The following is a 22,528-nucleotide window of genomic DNA, read 5'->3' on the forward strand; positions in this document are numbered from 1 at the left end:
CCAGCTCTCTTAGCAGCATCTTTAACTACCACTCACTTGAATTATAATTAGCTTTTCCAGGTTGTTTCTGATGCTCAGAAAGGCCTTTTATAACCAAAAGATTATAAAAGCACGACGCTCTTTCCCTGTTACTTTGCTGCATTTTAATTTTTGCTTCTCTAGTCTATTAGAGATGCTTTATTGGCATGTGAATTTGGAATCCAGTTTTGTCTTGCTTAGTTTTTTCTTAGTGAACAACCATTTTCATTTATTTATTATTTATTTATTTATTTATTTATTTATTTATTTATTTATTTATGTTGTTTGTTTATTTTTCATGTGTCACCACTGCCCGGCTCATTCCCCCCCCCCCTTTTTTAAAAAAGCATTCCCTTCCCACATTTTCACACACACTAAGTTGCTACTTATCTCTCCAGAGCTGTTTTCAACATTATATTTTTCCTGTATTTTTTTCACTATTTCTATCCCAGGAATACAGTTTTCTCTCTACATTTTCCTAGACTCTTTTGTACAGCTTCTGTCGTCTCTTGCTGATCATGTTGGATGTTTTGGATCTTTTTGCCCATTTGAGGTTCTGTAACGTCTGTGTGTGCTTGCCAATTAAACCCGTTGGCTTTAATGGAGGCTTGAAATGTTTCAGGCAAAATGCAAGGCAGACGCAGTAGTTTAAATACCTGGCTCACTCTATCAGGTGAAATCAAGGAGAAGCTGGCTCTCAGAAGGATGTCAGGAGAGAGCTAAGAGAGGTCAAGGTGAGGTGACGAGAACAATAAACAATGGAAGACAACTGAACTGGAACCCCAAAGCTAGATACGTAAGACGTAGGCCATAGAAGACATACTATGTCTGCCACGCGAACACACTCCAAATAGTTAATTCACTTTCAGTTCCAGCCAATGCCCTGATGACCCAGGGTACCAGTTTCAAAGGTGTGGCAGGCACAGGGTGATAATTATGAGAAAGAGCCTGATGGGTGTGTTGCAGGATGTGTTGTGGGACATTCCTTTACACTGTGTGAAGATGTGTCTGCTGTGGAATAATTCTTCTCTATACTGTGAAGACATGTTGTTCTCATTGTTAATAAAAAGCTGATTGGCCGATGGCTAGGCAGAATTTTCAGGGCAGAGAGAATGCTGGGGGAGAAAAGGGCAAAGTCAGAGGAGACACCATGACAGGCAGAGTGAGCAGGATAGGAAGTACACATATTAGGTAACTGAGCCTCAGGTCAGCCCATATATGAATAGAAATGGGTTATTTTAAGTTATACAAGCTAGCTAAAAACAAGCCTAAGCTATTGGCCGAGCATTTATAATTAAAATTAGGGCTGTGTTGTCATTTGGGGAGCAGCTGATGGGACAGAGCTGGCCAGCAGTCTAGGTAGAAAAGTTTGCTTACATGTGTCACTGTGATTGGTTTAATAAAGAGCTAGATGGCCAATAGCTAGTCAGGAAGAAGTCAGGCAGGACTTCTGGGGGCAGAGAGGACTCGGGGAAGAAAAAAGGGAGAGTCACCAGCTGGATGGAGAGGGAATAAGACATGCAGGAGGAGAGATAAAAGCCACAAGTCACATGCCAACACATAGATGAATAGAAATGGGTTAATTTAAGTTATAAGAGCTAGTGGGAGTTGGGCAGTGCTGGCACACACCTTTAACCCCAGCACTCAGGAAGCAGAGCCAGGCAGATCTCTGTGAGTTCAAGGCCAGCCTGTTCTACAGAGTGAGATCCAGGACAGGAACCAAAACTACACAGAGAAAACCTGTGTGGAAAAAACAAAACAAAAAACAAGAGCTAGTGGGGCAAGCCTAAGCTATAGGCTGAGCTTTTATAATTAATAATAAGTCACTCATCTTTTTTTTTTTTTTTGTGAGCTGGCAGCCCAAAGAAAAAAACCTACGACCTGGATGTTCATTAGACTGTTCAAATTGTGAACTATTGGCCTTAATCCTAATCATCAAGGCACCAATTATATCTGAGGAAACAGCAAATCTGTTGTTCAATGGCACAAGAAATATGGCTATATTTTTATCTCACCAAGCCTACAAAATAGTGGATTTTAAACAGCACATATAGAGGACTTGAAACGACTGGGTAAGGGAGTTGAGGTAAATTGGTTTATACAGACAGATAATTTTAATATTTTTAAGGCTTGTTTTTATTTTATGTGGATGAGTGTTTGTCTGCATGTGTGTATGTGCACCGTGTGCATGCGGTGCCTGTGGAGGCCGGAAGAGGGTGTTGCATCCTCTGGAATTGGAGTCACAGATGGTAGTGAGCTGCTATGTGAGCCATCTCTCCAGCTCCCAACTGATGGCTTTAAAATGAGGCACTGAAGCCTGGGTCTTGCTCAGCGGTGCCTCAGTCAACTTCACAAACTCGGAAGGAAATTAGCCATGTCGGCTTCTGTTTTCGGACTCACTGACTCTTCTCCTTCTAGGAGGAGCCTTCTGCACTTTGGACCAAGACCTCTTGACATTCGTGCATGTCCCTTAACACAAGCTGAAATGTCAAATAGTGTTCAAAGGCTTAGTAAAGGTCACCAGCTCTCTGATTTTATACTTTTTCTTCTTTCGTATTTTTTTCTTGAGATTTTTCTAATGACTCCTGAAATCTGTTTTTGCTCCAGAAAGCCTGCGGCGTCACCCTCCTGAGAAGCCTTTTGCAGCTGTCTCGAACTTTCTCAAAGCTCTTCTCCGTTGTTCTCGTCTCAGCTTTTCGTTCACCTCCTAATGTGCTCATTACCCTCCGCCGTGCATTCCAGCTGTGCACGCCTGGGTTTCTGGGCTTTCTGTTATTTCCAAGGGGCTTTGAAAGACCACGGTGAGCTACTCTGGGCCACAGCTGGGGTTGCCTTGCTGTGTTGTTTCGTGATTCTCCCGAAAGCCTCAGATCATCTTCTCCTCCGCCCTCCTGTATCTGCCCACACATGCATAGCGAGTTTATCATCCGGAATGCTTGTCTGCGTTCTGTCGCTCCCCAAGCGACCTATTTCCTCTTTCTTCCACTTCCAACCTCTCAGAAGGCCATATTCTGTGGACAGCATTTTCCTGCCTCCTGTAGATTCTCATTAACGCCTTGCAATTTGACCTGGCTTCATTCCACCACAACTGATAAAAATCTGTCCCCAAAGTCACCAAATGAGCGAATCTCTAGATGAGCTGCGCTTTCTCAACAAGTGTAATCATGTTTGTTTGTTTGTTTGCTTTCCCATTGTTATCTCCTAAGCTGCAAAAACCCTTCATCCTGGGATTCCTGGTCCTTCTCTGTGTCTTATTTATTTATTTATTTATTTATTTATTTACTTATTTATTTATTTACTTACTTACTTACTTATCCATTCCTTCCTTATCTCCTAAGCTTCAAAAACCCTTCATCCTGGGATTCCTGGTCCTTCTCTGTGTCTTATTTATTTATTTATTTATTTATTTACTTACTTTTACTTACTTACTTACTTATCCATTCCTTCCTTTCTTCCTTCCTTCCTTCATTTATTTATTATTTATTATTTATTTATTTATTCTTTTATTCATTTGTTTGACAGATGTTTCTCATCTGTCAAAGTCAGGGTTTCTATTGCCATGATTAAACACCATGTCCAAAAGAAACTGGGTGAGGAAGCTGTTTGTTTGAAAGTGTTTATTTCCGCTTACAACTCTCAGGTCACATCACTGAGGGAAGTCAGGACGGGAACTCAAGCAGGGCAGGATCCTGGAGGCAGGAGCTGACGCAGAGGCCATGGAAGGGTGCTGCTTACTGGCATGCTCTTTGTAGCTTGCTCAGCCTGCTTTCTGATAGAACCCAGGACCACCTTCCCATGGGTGATATCACCCACAGTGGGCTGGGGCCTCTTACACCAATCATTAATCAAGAAAATGCCCCACTGGCTTGACCACAGGCCAATCTTACAGAGGCATCTTCTCCACTGAGAGTCTCTCTTCCCAGATGATTTGAGTGTGGGTCAAGTTGATGGGAAAGAAGCCTCTGCCCACTGCCTCTCATCTCATCCATCTCCTCAGACGGAGCATAGACCAGCATTCAGCCCTTGGCTTTTAGTTGTTGAGAAACAACACTACACTCATTTCATCCTATTTCATCCTATATTTTAGAGTCCAATTCCTTGTCCACTTCTTCAGTCTGTACCCTGAGCTTTGATTGTATATCTCAGTGGGTGTCCTTGACAAATACTTCACACCCTACTTAACACTGAATTCATCTTTTTCCAAAGGAACCATACTTCATGTACTTAAGTGTAGTTATGGGTCTGTCTTTTTTTTTTTTTTTAACCTCCAGTTAAGCGGTTCTCAGTCTTCTGTCCTCTGCAGGCTCCCACATTCAGGTGACATTCCTCTGTGTCTCCTCCATCCTCATCTTTGCATTTTCACCATGCGAGGCACGAGGCTTTCTTTTTATTTATTTATTTATTTATTTATTTATTTATTTATTTATTTATTTATTTATTTATTTACTTATTTATTTATTTATTTATTTATTATGTATACTGCATGTATGACTGCAGGCCAGAAGAGGGCACCAGATCCCATTTCAGATGGTTGTGAGCCACCACGTGGTTGCTGGGAACCGAACTCAGAACCTCTGGAAGAGCAGCAGTCAGTGCTCTTAACCTCTGAGCCATCTCTCCAGCCCGCACGAGGCTTTCTTAATTCATTGTCCAGTTACTATGGCTTCTTTCCGGGTGATCCTTTAGATTCTGGCATCTTCTCTTTCAGCTAATTCTGTATACTACTGCCAAATTAATTGACGGGCTACTTTTTGTTGTCTCTCCTGGAAAACTCAAAACGGGGCAATTTCTCTTGTCTCTCAACTTCTCGCTGTCATTAGTCGACACCTAGCAAATTAAACAGCTTATTTTGAACTTGATCCTGGTTCTCGAGTTCCGAGTTGCCTTGGAGAGCAGGGATGTGCTGCCTGGATGTCTCCGAGAACCTCTCAGTCACATGACTTCCCACCTTGACGCCACGAGCTTGCTGCTGTGGATAGAAATGCATTCCCATGGAAGGTGAGGGTCTGTGGCCGGTGAACTGAGCACTTGCGAGGATGACATTGTGCTTGGGCATACTGGAATCAAGGAAAATCCTTCTGTTCCATTGGCCATAGAGGCAGGCAGGTCCCTGTGGTCCCAGGTGCACACAGGAGAACAGGTCTGAGGAGAGGGGATAGAGAGATGGAGTTGATGGAGAAAAAGATGATCAGATTGTTGATCCCCTCTTCCAGTTTCATGGGTGTATGCATGAGGACACTCTCAGGGTGTCATCCTCCATTGCTCTCCCACCTTATCCTTTGAGGCAGGTCTTCTCAATGAAGCCCAGAGCCCCCAGACATGCATAGTCTTGCTACCCAGCTTGCCCTGGGCTAGAATTACAGGCAGGCAGTCATGCCCACTAGGCATTTCTGTAGGGCTTTTGGGGATGCAAACTCAGGTCCTTGAACTTGTGGAACAAGCAGTTTAACTCTTGAGCCATCTCTCCATCCCCTGCTGGCCTCAGTTTGCCTGTTGAAAACAATCTCAGCACCATGGCCAAAGTCAATAAGCAAAATTTACTGCGTCTTTTCCTTGGCTGTGGTTGCAACATTTTCTTCTTACTCAGAGAAGAGAAACAGTCTCTCGCAGTATTTCAGCTTGCAAGGCATTTGAAGCCTACATGTTTTCAATAATAAATAAGTAAATAAATAAATAAATAAAGTATGATCACATCTCCATTTTGGTATTCTTGTCTCCTAAACAGAAAAAACACTTTATCCTGGGGTTTCTGGTACTTCTCTGAATTAGTGATTTATTTACAGGAGTCTTTACTCATACTGTGGGAGTCCGGAACTTACTAATCACAAGCAGAACCTCAATAAACAGAAAGTCCTGGAAATCGAGGCTTGGAGAGCACTGATGAGCACTTGTTGCTCTTACCGAGGACCGGGGTTCAGTTCCCAACACCCACATGGCCAGCTGTAACTGTAGCTCCGGGGGAGGGGGGTGATGCCCTCTTCTGGCCTCTGTGGGTACCGAATGCATGTGGTACACATAAATACATGCAGGCAAACACATACATAAAGTAAAAATAAATCTGAAAAAAAAATTTAAAAGAAAGTTTTGGAAATCAAGTTTTATTACCATGGAATCGCTTTTGTTGGGTTGAATTAACTGTGATCTGGGAGCCCTGCTATCGAGTTTGGTAGCCTTGGGGTTCCATCTAGTATATTCACACACCACATGTCTCTCTTGCAGATGAATTTCAAATGGGAAGCATTTAATCATCCTTTTAACCACTCCTATAAGAGAAATTCCCTTTTCTTTCTTGTATTATTGGTAAAAGATTTTTTTTTTAAACAAACAAAAACAATAGATGGAGTCTGCTCTGAGCACACAGACTAAACATCAGAAAGTAAGTAGACATCCAGCCCCAACTGTTTTCCTTTTGATTCAAGAAGCCTCAGGTCCAGAAGGCGCCCTTAGTGCTGCAGGCAGACATGTGTGCTGCTTAATCTCCGGGAAAGAGACGGTGACTGGGAAGGGAGGGATTTTTTTTAATTGCTCAGGCACCATTGTTTGTTAATTTTACGTTTATTGAGATATCGAAATGCCACGCTGAACAGAATGGCAGAGTCTTTGCTCCTGTCTGGTGGCTTCATCTCACTAATGTGATAACATATGCTAGCTGGGGCTGAGAACATTTCATCAAATACGGGAATGAGACACTGCAGCGACACTGTAACATCGCCACCTGTAACACTTGCAACTTTACTGACTTTCAATTTGTATGAAATTCCGAGGACATCACTCTCAGAGTGCCTGTACTCTGCAAGGATGTTACTCATCCCTCTGTGGGCGGGTGGCAGAGGCTGAGCTGTGACTTACTGAAGGGGAAGGTGGGATCCTTCATTTGTCTGGGCTTCCCATTATGGACGCAACAAACGATATTGTTCACAAATCACATGGATGCACATGTATATCATGTATGCATACATACAGAGAGACAGTTAATGGCTTCTGTGTGGCTTGAAACTTCTGTTTAACAGGCTTGGAGAGAACTGGAAACAATGTGCTGACTCTGTTTCATTCTAGGCATGGCAATGTTTGGGCTAACTTCCCCTCCACAGTGTGTGTGTGTGTGTGTGTGTGTGTGTGTGTGTGTGTGTGTGGTGGGGTAGAGGTCTCCCACCCAGCGGTCTTACACAGAGACCCCACTTGTTAAGTCAGGGTTGGAAGCTAAAATGTGGATAGTCGTAAGAAGGATGACAAAGAATAATAAATGGGATTCAGTGTCGTGGCAGTTGAAATCTGAGTGATTTGGAGTTTTTCTTTCTTTCAGAAAACAACCCATCGCTACAAATTCCCCAGGGAATCCGGGGGTGGGGGCGGGGCGGGTGTCTGATTAAGAAACACTGATGACTTAAAGGGTGAGAGGGTAACAGAGAGGGGAGGGGAGGGGAGAGCAGAGGAGGGGAGAGCAGGGGAAGAGAGGGGAGAGCAGGGGAGGAGAGGGGAGAGCAGGGGAGGAGAGGGGAGAGCAGGGGAGGAGAGGGGAGAGCAGGGGAGGAGAGGGGAGAGCAGGGGAGGAGAGGGGAGGGAGGGGAGGAGAGGGGAGGGGAGGAGAGGGGGAGGGAAGGGGGGGGGGAGGGGATGAGAGGGGAGGGGAGGGGCGAGGAAAGGAGAGGAGAGCAGGGGAGGGGAGGAGAGGGAGGGAGAGGAGGGGAGGGGCGAGGAAAGGAGAGGAGAGCAGGAGAGGGGAGGAGAGGGGAGGGGAGGGGCGAGGAAAGGAGAGGAGAGCAGGGGAGGGGATGAGAGGGAAGGGGAGAGGAGGGAGAGCGGAGAGAAGGGGAAGGCAGGGGAGAGGAGGGAAGAAGAACAGAAGCCCTGTTCAACGTGTAAATCTTAGCCCCACTGTGTGTTCTTGAAGGCTTCCCAGGCTGGAGTCTGAGGCAGGGCCGACTTCTCTGACGGGATGGAGAACTCCCTCATCAGAAAGGGCACTGCCAGAACTCCCTCAGACCCGGCAGAGTTCCACCGTGAATCCCCACTCAGCCTTCCCGCGGTGTTCAGACACCGGCAAAGCTCTCCAGGGATGTCATCTGGAAGCTTCCCCTGGGTGGAAAGCTCAGAATGGGAGAAGGGGGAGAGCAGGTGTTTCCCCCTGTGGCTCTAAACATCCTGTAAAGTTGGGCAGCCGCCTCTGTCCTCCAAGAACACCAGTCCCGGGAAGGTAAAGGGAGTGGGCGACGTGGGAACATCCCAGGATGGAGGACATGGGATTGTGGGATGCGGGATGCACGATGTGGGATGCGGGATGCACTGCTCCCCGAGCTGGGCGCAGCAGGTGCTTGTTCTCCGACGTCCCCGAGGACACCAGCGGCGATCTCTCCGGCACCTTGGCTGTCTGAGCCCCTGTCTCACCCCCCCCACGCCCCCCCCAACAGGCCGAGGGGGGGCGGCGCCTGCTCTGGGTAATCATTGTCCGCCGCCGGGCGGCAGGAGCGGGGGTGGGCACCGCGGGGGGCGGGCGGCCGGGCGCGGACATAAAGGGGCGCTGCGCGGTGCCCTCCCCGCTCCCGCAGCATGCCAGCCCGCGCCCCTCCTCGCCGCCTGCCGCGGCGGCTGCTGCTGCTCCGTCTGCTGTCGTTGCATCTGCTGCTGCTGCTGCTCGCCCTGCGGGCCCGCTGCCTGCGCGCTGAGCCGGGTCAGGGCGCGCAGACCTGGGCTCGCTTCGCGCGCCCTCCCGCCCCAGAGGCCGCCGGCCTCCTCCACGACACCTTCCCCGACGGCTTCCTCTGGGCGGTGGGCAGCGCCGCCTACCAGACCGAGGGCGGCTGGCGACAGCACGGTAAAGGCGCGTCTATCTGGGACACGTTCACCCATCACCCCCCGGTCACCCCAGGCGACTCCCCGATCGCCGTGGCGCCGTCGGGTGCCCCGTTGCCTCCTCTACCTTCCACTGGAGATGTGGCCAGCGACAGTTACAACAACGTCTACCGCGACACGGAGGGGCTGCGAGAACTAGGGGTCACCCACTACCGCTTCTCCATCTCGTGGGCGCGGGTGCTCCCCAATGGCACCGCGGGCGCCCCCAACCGCGAGGGGCTGCGCTACTACCGGCGGCTGCTGGAGCGGCTGCGGGAGCTGGGCGTGCAGCCGGTGGTCACCCTGTACCACTGGGACCTGCCGCAGCGCCTGCAGGACGCCTATGGCGGCTGGGCCAACCGTGCCCTGGCCGACCACTTCAGGGATTATGCCGAGCTCTGCTTTCGCCACTTCGGTGGCCAGGTCAAGTACTGGATCACCATTGACAACTCCGTACGTGGTGGCCTGGCACGGGTACGCCACTGGGCGCCTGGCCCCGGGTGTGCGGGGCAGCTCCAGGCTCGGGTACCTGGTTGCGCACAACCTACTTCTGGTGAGTGCGAGGGGCCAGGCAGGGGGCCACCTTGGGGGAGAGAGGGCCTCAGAAGTACCAGGGCCACTTCCAGGAAGCCACACTTGTAGCCCATTACGAGATCACCCAAGACCTACACCTCGCAGGGAGACACCCCTCGGCAGCTCCGGGGCTCCCCCTTAGAAGTGGAGTTAGAAACTGGAGGGAAATCTGGCGGTGCGCGCGCACGCGCGCGCGTTAGGGCCCCTAAAAAAGGACACAGGACTCTCTTTAGTGAGCAAATAAGCCAGCGCCTTTCCCTGGGTGTTGTGACGTTTCTAGAAATAAGGGCGGGGAAGATTTGTTAGAAGTAGCTGCGGGCACAGAATAAAGAGGGTGGGCGAAAGCATCGCGTTTGTCCACAAGCTGTAGACAGACATTGCACCCTGCAAGAACTTGCGTGTTAGTTCAGTAAATTCCGTCTTGCTCGTGGCACAGGTTACTTTGCATCTAGTGCAAAGGTGTCGAAACCTCACTCCTGAGCTGTCTGGGCTCCAGCTGTGTTTAGAGGTCCCTTCTGAGGCAGGGTAGGAGAGGGAACTGCCTTGCCTCCACCATCATAATTACCATGGGACTGAAGACGTCCTTTACACCGTGCAAGAGAGGCCCAGAAACACAGGACCAACTCACTACAGCTTGTGGCTTCACCAACACCCTGTGCTGTCACAGTGCTGTCTCTGGTGGAAGGCATTCCTCACGGGCGAAGTCGTTACCAGGTTTAGCCGGTGGTTCTGAGTACCTTGAAGATCAAGGGTAGTTCTGAACACTTTTTAACCCGCTAAGCCAGGCCTGTTCTAAACACTTTTAATTTAAAGGCGAGTGCCACCACCACCTGGCTATAGTTTTGTCATTTTAAAACTCACATTTCGGGGGTTGGGGGTTGGGGATTTAGCTCAGTGGTAGAGCGCTTACCTAGAAAGTGCAAGGCCCTGGGTTCGGTCCTCAGCTCTGAAAAAAAAAAAACAAAAAACAAAAACAAAAACAAAAATTCACATTTCGTTAATGGTGAAGTTAAAGATCTTTTCATGTGTTTGTTGAATACTGTAAACTGCCAATCGGTGCTCATTTTTAAGAGCTATTTTTCCAAAGACTTAAAGGGATTATTTGAATTACCATAAAACAGCCATGGATAAGATCTTACATTTCTAAACCCGTCCTTACTAAAATATCTATACAAGTCTTCCACTCAAAAACAAACAAACAAACAAACAACAACAAACAACCCAAGCCAGGAATGGTGGCACTCAGCCATAATCTGCATTTAGAAGGCAGAGGCAGGAGAATTGCCATGCGCTCCAGACCAGTCTGGGCATACAGTGAATTCTAGACAGTGTGGGCTACAAAGTGAAATCCTGTTTTTAAAATAAATGTAACAAAAACCAACCAAACACATGAAAGGTTCTGTTAGCAAGAAAGTAATACTTTCTCATATTAAAAAAAAAAAAAAAAAAAAAAAAAAAAAAACAAGAAACAAAAAACAAAACAAACCCCTCTAAAGTGTGCTTCTTGGACAGTTGAGGCAGAACAGTGCTGGCCTGTTGAGTTGACTGTGCTATGAGCTGCTGGTCATGTCATATTGGCTAAATGATATTGTAAGCCAGCTTTACAAAAATCTGGGTTTGCTTGTGATCTTGGTTTCGTGTAGGTGTGTATCTTTGTATACTGGTACTTTTAGAATAGTGATTCCTAAGTGTTGTCAATATACCCATCTTTTAAGGGAACCAGGGAACCAACAAGCCCTGAACCAAATCAGCTCAGTGGACAGACTGGTCTATAAAAACTATGGGGCAGGATGGGGGGGGGGGGGGCGCGCGACCACTGTACCACCTATTGAAGAAAAAAAAAAACAAATTATCAGTCCACATCAGAAGTAGATTAGTGTCTAGCTTAAGACTCACTCCTTAAAATTTAAATTATGCAAATTCTAGTTTTTAGCGTACATACAATAAACTCGGTGTCTGTGGAAGTGGGCCACTGTTATTCTGGGGCTAACGATCATTTATAACATGAAGGATGGCATAAACACTCTCTCCTGCTCCTGGTCAGTCCTGTGGTTAACTTAACTTTGCTGCTGTGTTTTTGAGGAATTACACAAGCATGTTGCCAAACACTAACTGTCCTTTGCAGAAATGCAGCGGACTTTGCAGCCCTGGGAAATTAGTAACCCGGAGGCACGTGGCTCATTTTTTGCTGATGTCACACATGAAACCCCAGTTACTGTGAAATATTAATCTTATTTTTTAACTCCTTTGGGTTTAGAATTTAGTCGTCCTGTTACCTTATTTAGAAGTGAGGGGTCGCAAATGAATGCCGTTGTGTAAGATTATTTTATTGAGCTTTGGGTGCTGTTTCTCAGTGTTTGTATGATGGAGGGGTTACTATATCTGAAAATGTTAAAATGCGCAGATTTTGGTAATAGGAACTTTCTGTTTAGATACTGATGGTTTAGGGAAGAGTTAGGGGCCCTGAGCCCTTGGAGTATTAATTTGCATTTCAGAGTGGAATGCTGGGAAAGGATATGGTGAGCCAACATCTCTCCCTGAGCTTCCTCTAATCTCCAGGTGGGCTTTGGAGACTGGGGCAGAGCCTGGAATCTCCACCTCATAGGGATTCAAATCACCTTCTGATGACTTGGAGAGCCTGAGTCTGGGCAAACTTCCTGCAAGTTTGGAGGCCCTGCTCACAGTGGAGGTCTCTGCAAACGCTTTCGAAGGTTTCTGGTGTGAACGTGGACTTTGGACATGGTTTGGGGTGGGGTGGGGTGGGATGGCATGAAGGAAGGAGCTGCCTGCAGAGCATGGAGCTGGCCGGCTACTTTGCTCATCTGAATTCTACAACAGGATAAGCTCTCTTCCTCTGGCTGGCAGTCAGACATCTCAGTTTTCACGGCTCTTGAGATAAGGCTTTTGATAACCGCGCCGCCCGCCCCCTCCCCAAAGTCTGTAGTTGGGAAGTCTCACCAGAGGGTGCCTCTGAGATTTTGTTCCGCCTATGGATTTCTGAGAGGTCCAGAATCAAGGCGAAGGTACATTTGGCTCCACCCCTCCTCATTCAGAGTGGATTTCTTTCATGTCTTGGTATCAAAGCTCACATCTTGGCTGATCTACCACATCCTGTTTCTAAACCATCGCTCTTACTTTCTTGAATCAACTCCTCAGCTCAGATCCCCCACGGTCTCATGGTTTCTGTTGCTGTGATGAATGAAACACAGGACCAATAGCAACTTGAGGAGGAAAGGGTTTATTTCAGCTTGTAGTCCATCATCGGGGAAGCTGGGGCAGGAACTTAGAGATAGGAGATGATGTAGAGGCCATGGAGGGGTGCTGCTTACTGATTTTCTCCTCATGGTTTTCTCAGCCTGCTTTCTGATGGCATCCAGGACCACCAGCCCAGGGGTGGCACTACCTGCTGTGGGCTGGGCCCTCCTGTGTCAATCACCAAAGCCCACAGGCTTGTCTACAACCTGATCTTAGAGAGGTGTTTTCTCAGTTCGGGTTTCCTCTTTTAGATGACTCTAGCTTGTGCCAAGTTGGCATAAAAGCAGCCGGCATACCTGTTCTCCCGTGTGTCTTTTCTTGATACCCTGGACTTTCCTTTCATCTCCAGTGTGTCTGATGGAAGACCCAGAGCTCTGTCTTGGGGCCTCCCATGGAGCAGCCCTCCATGTGAGTCTTGGGACTCCCCTCCCCGGGAGCTGGGCCCCCACCCCCGCAATTCCACGCAGTCAGATTCAGTCTCCAGCTGCGACTTCTCTGAGCATCTGACTCTGATAGTCTTGTCTACTTAGCAAGTAGGCAAGTCAGTCACAAGCAATATATCCGAGACCAAACTCCCATTTCCCCATCTGCCTTAGTTCGGGTTTCTATCGCTGTGAAGAGACACCATGACCATGACAACTCTTATAAAGAGAACATTTAATTGGGGCTCCCTTACAGTTCACCATTATCTTCATGGTGGGGAGCATGGCAGCATGCAGGCAGACTTGGTGCTGGAGCTGAGAGTCTTGCCAGGAACAGGAAGTCGAACTGAGACACTGGGCGGTATCCTGAGCATAGGAAACCTCAAAGCCCGCCCCCACAGTGACACACTTCCTCCAATGAGACCACACCACTTCCACAAAGCCACACCTACTAATAGTGCCACTCCCTATGAGATTATGGGGGCCAATTACATTCAAACTACCACACCATCTGTGTTGTGGTACTCTGCTCTTCCAATTGGTCAGGAGGCCCCAGTTTTAACTCTTCCCTTCCCTGTCCCTCCTCTCCGTGTGTCTCACTGGGGATTGGCCCCGGAACCTTGAACTTGCTAGGCAAGCACTGTACCACTGAGCTGTATCTATGATAGGACTGGGGCTCAGACTACCCTGGGATTTTGCCTCAGTAGTGCCCGGGCTTAATCCCTTGCTCCTCGCCGTGTGGCCTGATGGGTGTGTTCTGAAGGAGCTTCGTTGTGTGTGAAAGGCACAAATCCCTGCTGTCTAGAATCCTGCCCACTCCCTAAGAACCGGTTTGCATACCCCTTGGGCCTCACACTTGAACATCCTTCCTTCCTTCCATGATCCTCTGGTGCCTCTTACCACAGTCTCTATGTTTAATTCACACACACACACACACACACACACACACACACACACACACACACCCTGTGCACCCCATTAGCTGGTCAGTTTCTTAAGCAGGAAAATCTCGTTCCCTTCATCTGCTTCTTTCTTAAACGTCATCCTGGGGCTGGAGAGACGGCTCTTTGGAGAGAACGCTGATTGCTCTCTCAGAGGACCAAGGTTCAGTTCCCGGCCCCCACAGGAAGCTCACCATGGCCTGTGAGTCTGGCTGTAGGCCATCTGAAGCCCTCTTACGGCCTCTGTGGGCTCCTGTGGGCTTATGACCATGAGGCACATAACCTCTGTAAGATCACATACAAATAAATGAAAAAAAAATCTTAAAAACCAAAAACAACCTAATATGCTTTTGACGGGTGCTGGAGTTGCATTCCAGCTAGTCAGGGGCTTAGCTTTGCTTTTACAACTTTGCTCTTGGGGGAGGCTGTGCCTTGTGTTGGTGTGTCTGTCTACCTAGCCACCCTCTGGTGGGATGGGGGAAACAAAGCCTAATCCGAAACTACACTGAGTAGGTAAAATCTGGCAGTCAGAGCGAGCTGCTAAAGGTCATTGCCCTGTGGCTCCTTTGTAACCACTTCCGGTGAGAAGCTGCCAGAAGTCTGCATCACGAAGATGTTTTCAGAATGGGGTGAATGGTGAAGTCTGTGTTAACTTGAATGAATATTGGAGAAAACTTAGTCATCTAGTTGAATTTTCATCCCCCAAGTAATTAACGTGCATGCATTCAAATGATACACAATGTGTACTTCCAAGCCACACTTCAGGAATTTCCCTCTTATGAAAATGCTTTTGGAAGTATCAACTGGGTTGAAGGTTAATGTATTTTATAGAACATGGTGAATTCAGTGTGCACTTAAATCAGAAACAGTTAAGCTGCCTCTCAAGGCACTTGACTTGCGTCTCGATGCATACCTGATTAAACACAATGGTCTCTGGAGGTTAAGGTCAAGGCCAAGGAAAAGAACCGGTGAAGTGATTTCCAAATCATAGCGATGTTCTTGAAATGGCGATTGCGGGACTGGGGAGGTGCCTCGTGGTTGAGAGCACACCCAGCTCGTGCAGAAGGTCAGTCACGTTGGCTTCCTAGCACCCACACTGGGTAACTCACAACCGCTTGCAACTCCAGTTCCCAGAGGCTCCGATGCCTCTAGCCTCCTCAGGCATGGGTGATAACCCCCCACTCCCACATTTACAGAATTCAAAAGTAGTAAAGACAAACCGTTCAAGGGCCAGTTGCTTTGAGGTGGAGAGAAAGAGGAAATGAAAACTGTTGAGTAAATTTGTCAGTGCCCGGGCACAGTGAGCCGAACTGTAGTTAGCTGAACTGTGGTCAGCCATGGCTTCTCTGCACCCAAGACATGAGTTAACTCATCGTTTTTAACAATGCCATTGTCACGTGCCACAGTTCGTCATAGTCAATTTGTGGGAAGGTGCTTTATTTCCCTGAATACTATTTTTGAAGCATTTAGGTGAAGGGTGAGGCTAGAATGCATGCCTGCTGGGAGGGGGTGAGGTAGAGAGCAGGAGCAGCAGCGCCCCTAATTCTTGCACGCTCTGAGACCTGCGCCCTCTGCAGAAATGCCCCCGGAGTTATACTTCTACCACACACTTAAGTGGGCACACAGTGTGCTTTTCATGTGCTCCTGTGCCAGGTCGAGTGCTTCCGATGTGACGCTAGTGCTGTGTCCTGGGATACATTCTTACTCACCTTTTAAAGACAACACCGTGGCCACAATTTGTCAGTCGGACAGTCAGACAGACAGACCTTTCTCACACTTACGACTCTTTGAGGTGACAATCTGTGTATGTAATATTTCTATTTTTTAAGAGATTTATTTATTTTATTTTATGTGTACGAGTGTTTTGCCTGCTTGTATGTATGTGATCACACACATGACTGGTGCCCTTAGAAGTCAGAAGAGGGTGTCAGACACCCTGGAACTGGAGTCATGGATGGATGTGAACTACTATGTAGGCGATGGGAATCGAACCTGGGTCCTCTGCAAGAGTACCAGGTTCTCTGTTGAGCTATCTCTCCAGGCCCTCACTTAACTTCTGAACTTGGAACTTAAAACAGAATGAAGTCTTTCTGGAGGTTATTTTAATAGAATTTTACTTCTTTGGATCTTTGAAATGATCTATTCTCTATAAAATGTATGAGCAAGTGTCTAGTTTGGCTGACACAATGTGACGTAAGGGCTACAGAGAACCTAAGTATTTGGTGAAGTGTGTGGCCCGAGTCTGAGTAGACTGCCTGACGTATGGCTGTCAGAACATCATCCAGGAGCCAGCACAGCTCTGGCCTAGTATACTTTTCACATTGAAAGCAGTAAGGGACGTAGACTTTAATGTAGTGCTCCTATCAAGTCTATTTCCGTGTCAATAAGCGCCCTTTTAGTTGTCAAATAGAATGGTAGTGTTGGGAAGGGTCTGGGAAATCCACATCAAATTTCCCCCCAGGATGAACCCTCTGGGGGTCCTCTAACTTCTGCCAGAATCTCAGCGTTCCCTCCTCACCTGTCAAGTTGTCTCTGGGTTTCATCGTTTGTTTGGAATCGACACCTGCAGAGCTCAGTCCCTGGCTGTCTCTTTGCCTTCCTATGTCTCAAAGAATAAAACAAATCGTGTTTGCACAGGGCAGCTGCTGTGGGGTGAATGCTTGTCGCCCTCCAAAACTCGGGTTGAGAATTAATTGCTGCTGCAGTAGGTGGAGCCTGGGGGAGGCTTTTTTATGCCTTGCTGGTGGAGTGGATGAGGCATCCGGAGATGGGCTCTGTTGAAACAGAGTTTGTCCTCTGCTTGCTGTCCCTGCTTCCCATGATGCACTGGGAAGGCTGTACGCCGCTCTTTGACCTCGGCCTTCTTGGCCTTCTGAACTGTGAGAAGTAACTTTTCTTTTAAAAATTCCCTAGACCGTGATATTGTTATAGCAACGGAAAATGGACAGGGGCAGCAGCTTCTAAATATTTGAAAAGGCAGCGCGTGCTTCCTAAGTCTTTCCCCTGTGTGCTAAGAAAGTCTGCTTCTAGATGCTGGCACCGTGACTCTCAGGGACTTTCCCCCCAGAGCTCACAGCAGCAGCAGGAAGGTGTGGAGGACCAATGTAAACGCTGAGTGGGCCTCTCGATCGATCCTCTGACCCGTCAGCGTGAGATGTGGGGGAAGACACAAGAAAACGAGGCAGAAAAGGCTGTCTGCGTTGTCTGGCTCCACCCCTACCCATAGTGCTCCACGAGAGGATGTGATGGATGCTGGAGACCGGGCATGGAATCAGCAAGGCTCCAGCAGAGGACAGACTCCTGGTGCCAGTGGACGTTTATAGCGTTTTCTGCAAGCTTACGGCTCTCTCTGTAGGGTGGCGCCCCCACAGCCTCAGTGGGCAAGACGCCCTTGTGGAGTCTCTGGGGACACTCTATCCCCATCCTTGGTTCCACATCTCTCTGATCCCATCCACAGGCCCTCCCGCTTCAACCCTTTCCCCCCACTCACTGCCCCAAGACCTCCCAGGATGCCATGTGCTTCTCCAGGAGGTAGGGGCGGAAGGGAGTCTCCTTTTAGTATGCGCTCAGGTGCGCTCTTCCTGAAGTCAACCCGCCGCTCACAGACAGCATGGCTCTCTCTCACCGGCTGATATGCCCCGAAGATGCCTGGTCTTCCATTGTGTGTAGCATGGGGTCTTGGGAGGTGCAGTTAAATGGGGGGAGGACTTGGCATCTCTTGCTGAATTGGGCCACATGTCCAAGCCTGTGTTACCGGACACAGGACAACAGGTGCCCCTTTTTCCTCCACCTCACCCTTCACTCTGGGAGGGGCCGGGTGCAGTCTGGCTCGGGTTTAAAGTGCCGGAGAGGGACAAGGGAAGGCTCCCGTCCTGCCTCACCTACACATTAACCAGGGATGTGACAGCGGTCAGGTAGCCACGCTAGAACACTCGAAGGCCCTAGAAGAAGTAAGTACTGACGATCGTAGGGCATCAAGGAGAGACAAGCCAGGTTTGAAGGGTGAGAGGGGGGTGGGGGGTTAGGGGAGGGCTGCCCAGGGGAGAGCAAGGGCCGCCGGGCTCTCTCTGGAGGCTGCTTTGGGCTTTCTGAGCCAGGCGGTGTCCACTGGGTGGGAACCAGAACCGCTCAGCAGCGGTGGGAAGAGCCCCAGGCGGTGTCCACTGCGTGGGAACCGCTCAGCAGCGGTGGGAAGAGCCCCAGGCAGTGTGTCCTCGGATGGGCACAGCTGGGCTCCTGTCCCACTTTTTGTACGGAAATAGCTCGCCAGTCCTGTGCTGGGCAGGTGGGCCGGACACACCAAGCAGGCGGCTGGTGGTGGAGGTCTGTGAGGCAGCTTTTCACAGGCTGGGTGAGTAAGCCGGGCAGTGGTGGTACATCCCCGTAATCTCAGCACTTGGAAAGCAGAGGCAGGCGGATCTCTGTGAGTTCGAGGCCAGCCTGGGCTACCAAGTGAGTTCCAGGAAAGGCGCAAAGCTACACAGAGGAACCCTCACTTGAAAAGCCAACCAACCCACCAACCAATCAATCAATCAATAAAATTATTTCCAACCTAGAACTCACCTATACTATCATGTGGTGATATTTTATTTGTGCTCTAACAAATAAAACTTGCCTGGGGATTAGAGTGAAAAGCCAGCCACTGTATTAAACATAGAGGTCAGGCAGTGGTGGCACACGCCTTTAATCCTAGCATTCGGGAGACAGAGATTCATCTGGATCTCTGTGAGTTCAAGGCCACACTGGGAACAGAGCCAGGAGTGGTGGCACATGCCTTTAATCCCAGCACTAGTTAACCATAGAGGTCTGGAGGTCTGGACAGATAGACAGAAGTGAAAGAGCTGGGCAGAGAGAGGAAGTAAGATGTCAGGGCTCAGAAAGGGATATAAGGTGTGAGTATACAGGAAGTAGCTCTCTTGGGCTGAGCATTTCCTAGTGGTAAGAGCATGTGGTTGATTTGTTCTATTTCTCTGATCTTTCAGCTTTCACCCCGATACCTGGCTCTGGGTTTGTTTGTTTGTTTGTTTGTTTGTTTTTAAATTAATAAGACCATTTAGCAACTCCTGTTCCACTATTAATTACTCATGAGGGTAAAGTATGGAAATTCTCAGATAGACAACAACAACAAAAACCACCACCACCATCAACAAAAAAAAAAGTCTCTTCCATGAGCCCTGTCTCAGGAACCTTCTAGAGCACAGGTTCTCAACCTGGGGGTCTAGATCCCCACATGGGTCACATATCGGATATTTACGTTACGATCCATAACAGTAGCGAAATTACAGTTATGGAGTAACAAGGAAAATAATTTTATGGTTGGGGTCACCACAACGTGAGGAACTGTATTAAAGGGTCGCAGTGTTAGGGAGGTTGAAAGCCACTGCTCTAGACAATAGCTTCCATGTAAAATCATGAAAATAAGGAAGAAAACTGTGCACAGACCATGTTTAAGCCTGGAATGTAATCATGAAGTGCTGGCTGGGAGGCGAGCTGTCCTGAAGGCATAGAGGAGCCAGAGCAGAAAGAAAGGAGGAAGATTCCTGACGTGTGTCTCCAGGTGGATGTGAGCGGGGGAGTTTGTACTGGAAGGATGCTGGGGGTAGGAAGATCACTGAGCCACAGGCACAACCAAGACCAGGCAAATGAGAAAGCCGTGTGGCTACTGATTCCAGAGAAAACAAAACGGAGGCAGACCCGCCTCTGCGCCACATCGCTCGTCTGTGACTAATAGTTTCGATGGCGCACTGGATGGCAGTGAAACCAAAACCTTGCAAGGCTAATTTGTCAGGGTAAGAGAGCTAAACTGTTAGCTTCCGGAAAACAGGAAGCCAGTGGATACTGTCCACAACGAGCAAGTGTGAGCAGTGTAAATTAAAAAATAGAAAGTCAGGATTGCACTGTAAGGAGGACTATAGCTTTTCATCTAGGTTTCTCGGAATTATATCTGACATTTTTAAAGATTTACTTTTATTTTGTGTCCATGTATGTTTGCTTATATGTCTGTATATGCACCATGTACGTGCAGTGCCTACCAAAACCAAAAGAGCATGTGTTGGATCCCCTGGAACTGGAGTTACAGACAATTGTGAGCCGCCATGTGTATGGGTGGATTTTTCTGTCCTGCCAGCCAGCTCCCACATAACCACATGGAGATGTTTTTATTAATTATAAAAGCTCGGTCGATAGCTTAGGCTTGTCCCACTAGCTCTTATAACTTAGTTTAACCCATTTCTATTAATTCACTGTCTGCCTCATGGCCTTATTACCTCATCCAGGTAGTGCCCATCCTGCTCACTCGGTGTCCTTTGGCATCTCCTCTCTTCTTTTTAGCATCCTGTGTGCCTGAAAATCCTGCCTAGCTATTGGTCATTTAGTTTTTTATTAAACCAATCGGAATGGTACATCTTCACAGTGTACAAAGAAGATTATTCCACAACACACTGGGAATTGAACCCGGGTCCTCTGTACACACTGCCAGTGCTCTTAACTGCTGAGCCATCTCTCCAGCCCCAGCATTTGTCTTTTTAAAGTATAAACATATATTACTGCCATAAAAATAAAAAGGACATCAGTGTTTTTTAAAGCATCACTTTAAAAATTAATTTGGCTAGTCATAACATTTATAGCGTTCCAGTCGTAGAGCTCATTTTGAGTCAAGCTTCGGAACATTGCCGTGTTTTCAGAATGAGGTCTGGTGAGTTTTCAGGTCTGACTACAAACAGTGTAAGAAATGTAGCTATGAGTACACCCCGTGGGACGGCGTGAGTCACCTTTTCAAGTGACACCCTCCCCTTAGTGTTTCAGATTTCTAGCAGTCTTTGTCATTAAGAAGCAACCATCAAGTTTTTGTTTAACCACTGACTGCCTTCAAAACACCACTCTTAAAACAGAAACTGTACTGTTGTATCTGTCCTGCGTGTCTTCTTTTTAAGCCCAACCACAGCACACAAAGGTTTATCAACTATAAAGTTATAACATATAGACATTTAACTATTGTGTTGCTAGATGAGCACTTTAATACTATCACATTATTTGAGGCTAACTTGCCAGGCTTACCCTGTTCATTTGTGTTGGCCTCCAGTGGTCTTTTCTTTGGTACCAACGCATTCTTTTTAACTACCACATTTTACTACCACAGCGTTTTGCTCCTGGGTCTATGACTATGAGCTCTACATTTGCTTCCTTTTAAAATTAAGAAGTTTGGGGCTGGAGAGGTGGTCCTGTGATGATGGCTGCTCCTACAGAGGACCTGAGAGGACCCACATGGCAGCTCACAACTGTTGTAACTCCAGTTCTTGGGAGATCTGACGCCATCTTCTGGCATCCTCTGGCGCTGCATGTACGTGGTGCCCATACATACATGCAGGCTTACACTCGTACACATAAAATTAAAATAAATCTTTTAAGTGGAAGATTGTCATCCACTTTAAGTGCCCAGTGTTCTGTGATCCTTCGGGGTGTCTGATGGCTGCTGCATGGCCCAGTGCCAGTTGTGAGGCCACTCTTGGAGCTGATGGGTTTGGAATGGATGCAGACTCCTAGAGACTTGCTGGCTTTGATGACTAGAGACCACTTCCAAAGGGAGGCAGGTCTGTAGGAGCACACCAGGTCGTAGAGCTCAAGTGTGCATTCTTTTTCTGTCTTTTTATGCTTGACGTGTCCCTGTGTGCCAGGGACAGGCAGAGGAAGCCCCTGTCCTGCGCTCACTGTACCATTTGGCCTCCCTCCTGCCTCCGGTCCCCCACTCAGCCCTTTAGGCACTCCAAGGATCCTGCTGTTGTGTTTTGGAGGGGGGGGGATGTCTTGTTTTCTTCTCTCTTCTTGAACCAGTCTCCCTGGCTCACCCTGCTTCTCTAGCCATGGGCAGAACCAGAGACCTTGGTACAGAGAGGCGTTCCGTTTCATAAAGCCAATGCATCTTCAAAGAAATTAGGAAGCCAGGTGATAATGGAAAGTGGACGGATTTACACTTTGGCCCAAACAGAGACAGAAAGATGCCTACCTTTCTCTCTCTCTCTTTTCTGTGGGAGCATTAAAATTTCATGGAAAAGATCAAAAACAAAAACAAAAAACCAGAAATATGCATATGTTAATGAGTTGTCAACACTGTGAAATCTCCCTGGGGAAGGCACACTCCCCTCTAGCTGGTACCAGTGCTTCGCTTTCCTTCTCCCCAGGCTGCATTCCTGGGAGCTGGGATTTATTTCTTTGAGGACCATTGTTTTAATAGTCCAGTCGCCCAGGGGAGGAGCAAGGGTGTCTCTCTTTAGAATATCTTCTCCTGTCAGACTACCAGCTTTATGACCTTAATTTTGTGCTCGCATTCTCCACCAGACAAATCCTGACCTCCCGTTTAAAACAGTTTCTCCCAGCATCTCAGCCTAACAGGAAGTGGAGGAGATTATTTCCGGGGAGGTGGGGGAGGGGCACTTCTGGGAGACCAGGCCACATGAAACTTAGAGGTGCCGCTGGTGAAACTCAACGCAAAGT

The 22,528-nt window shown here is 48.0% G+C and overlaps 1 protein-coding gene across 1 annotated transcript in view; it reads left to right on the forward strand.

Moving 5' to 3' along the window:
- Positions 1 to 8,559: 8,559 nt before the first annotated feature.
- Positions 8,560 to 22,528, forward strand: part of Kl (klotho) — a 36,967-nt gene continuing 22,998 nt past the window's right edge. Inside the window, 2 exon segments of the mRNA XM_028878104.2 lie at positions 8,560 to 9,297; positions 9,299 to 9,400. Of these exon segments, the coding sequence (XP_028733937.1) occupies positions 8,566 to 9,297; positions 9,299 to 9,400 (834 nt within the window). The 5' untranslated portion in view covers positions 8,560 to 8,565.

Source organism: Peromyscus leucopus, chromosome 23 (assembly GCF_004664715.2).
Source record: "Peromyscus leucopus breed LL Stock chromosome 23, UCI_PerLeu_2.1, whole genome shotgun sequence".
NCBI classification, from domain to species: domain Eukaryota; kingdom Metazoa; phylum Chordata; class Mammalia; order Rodentia; family Cricetidae; genus Peromyscus; species Peromyscus leucopus.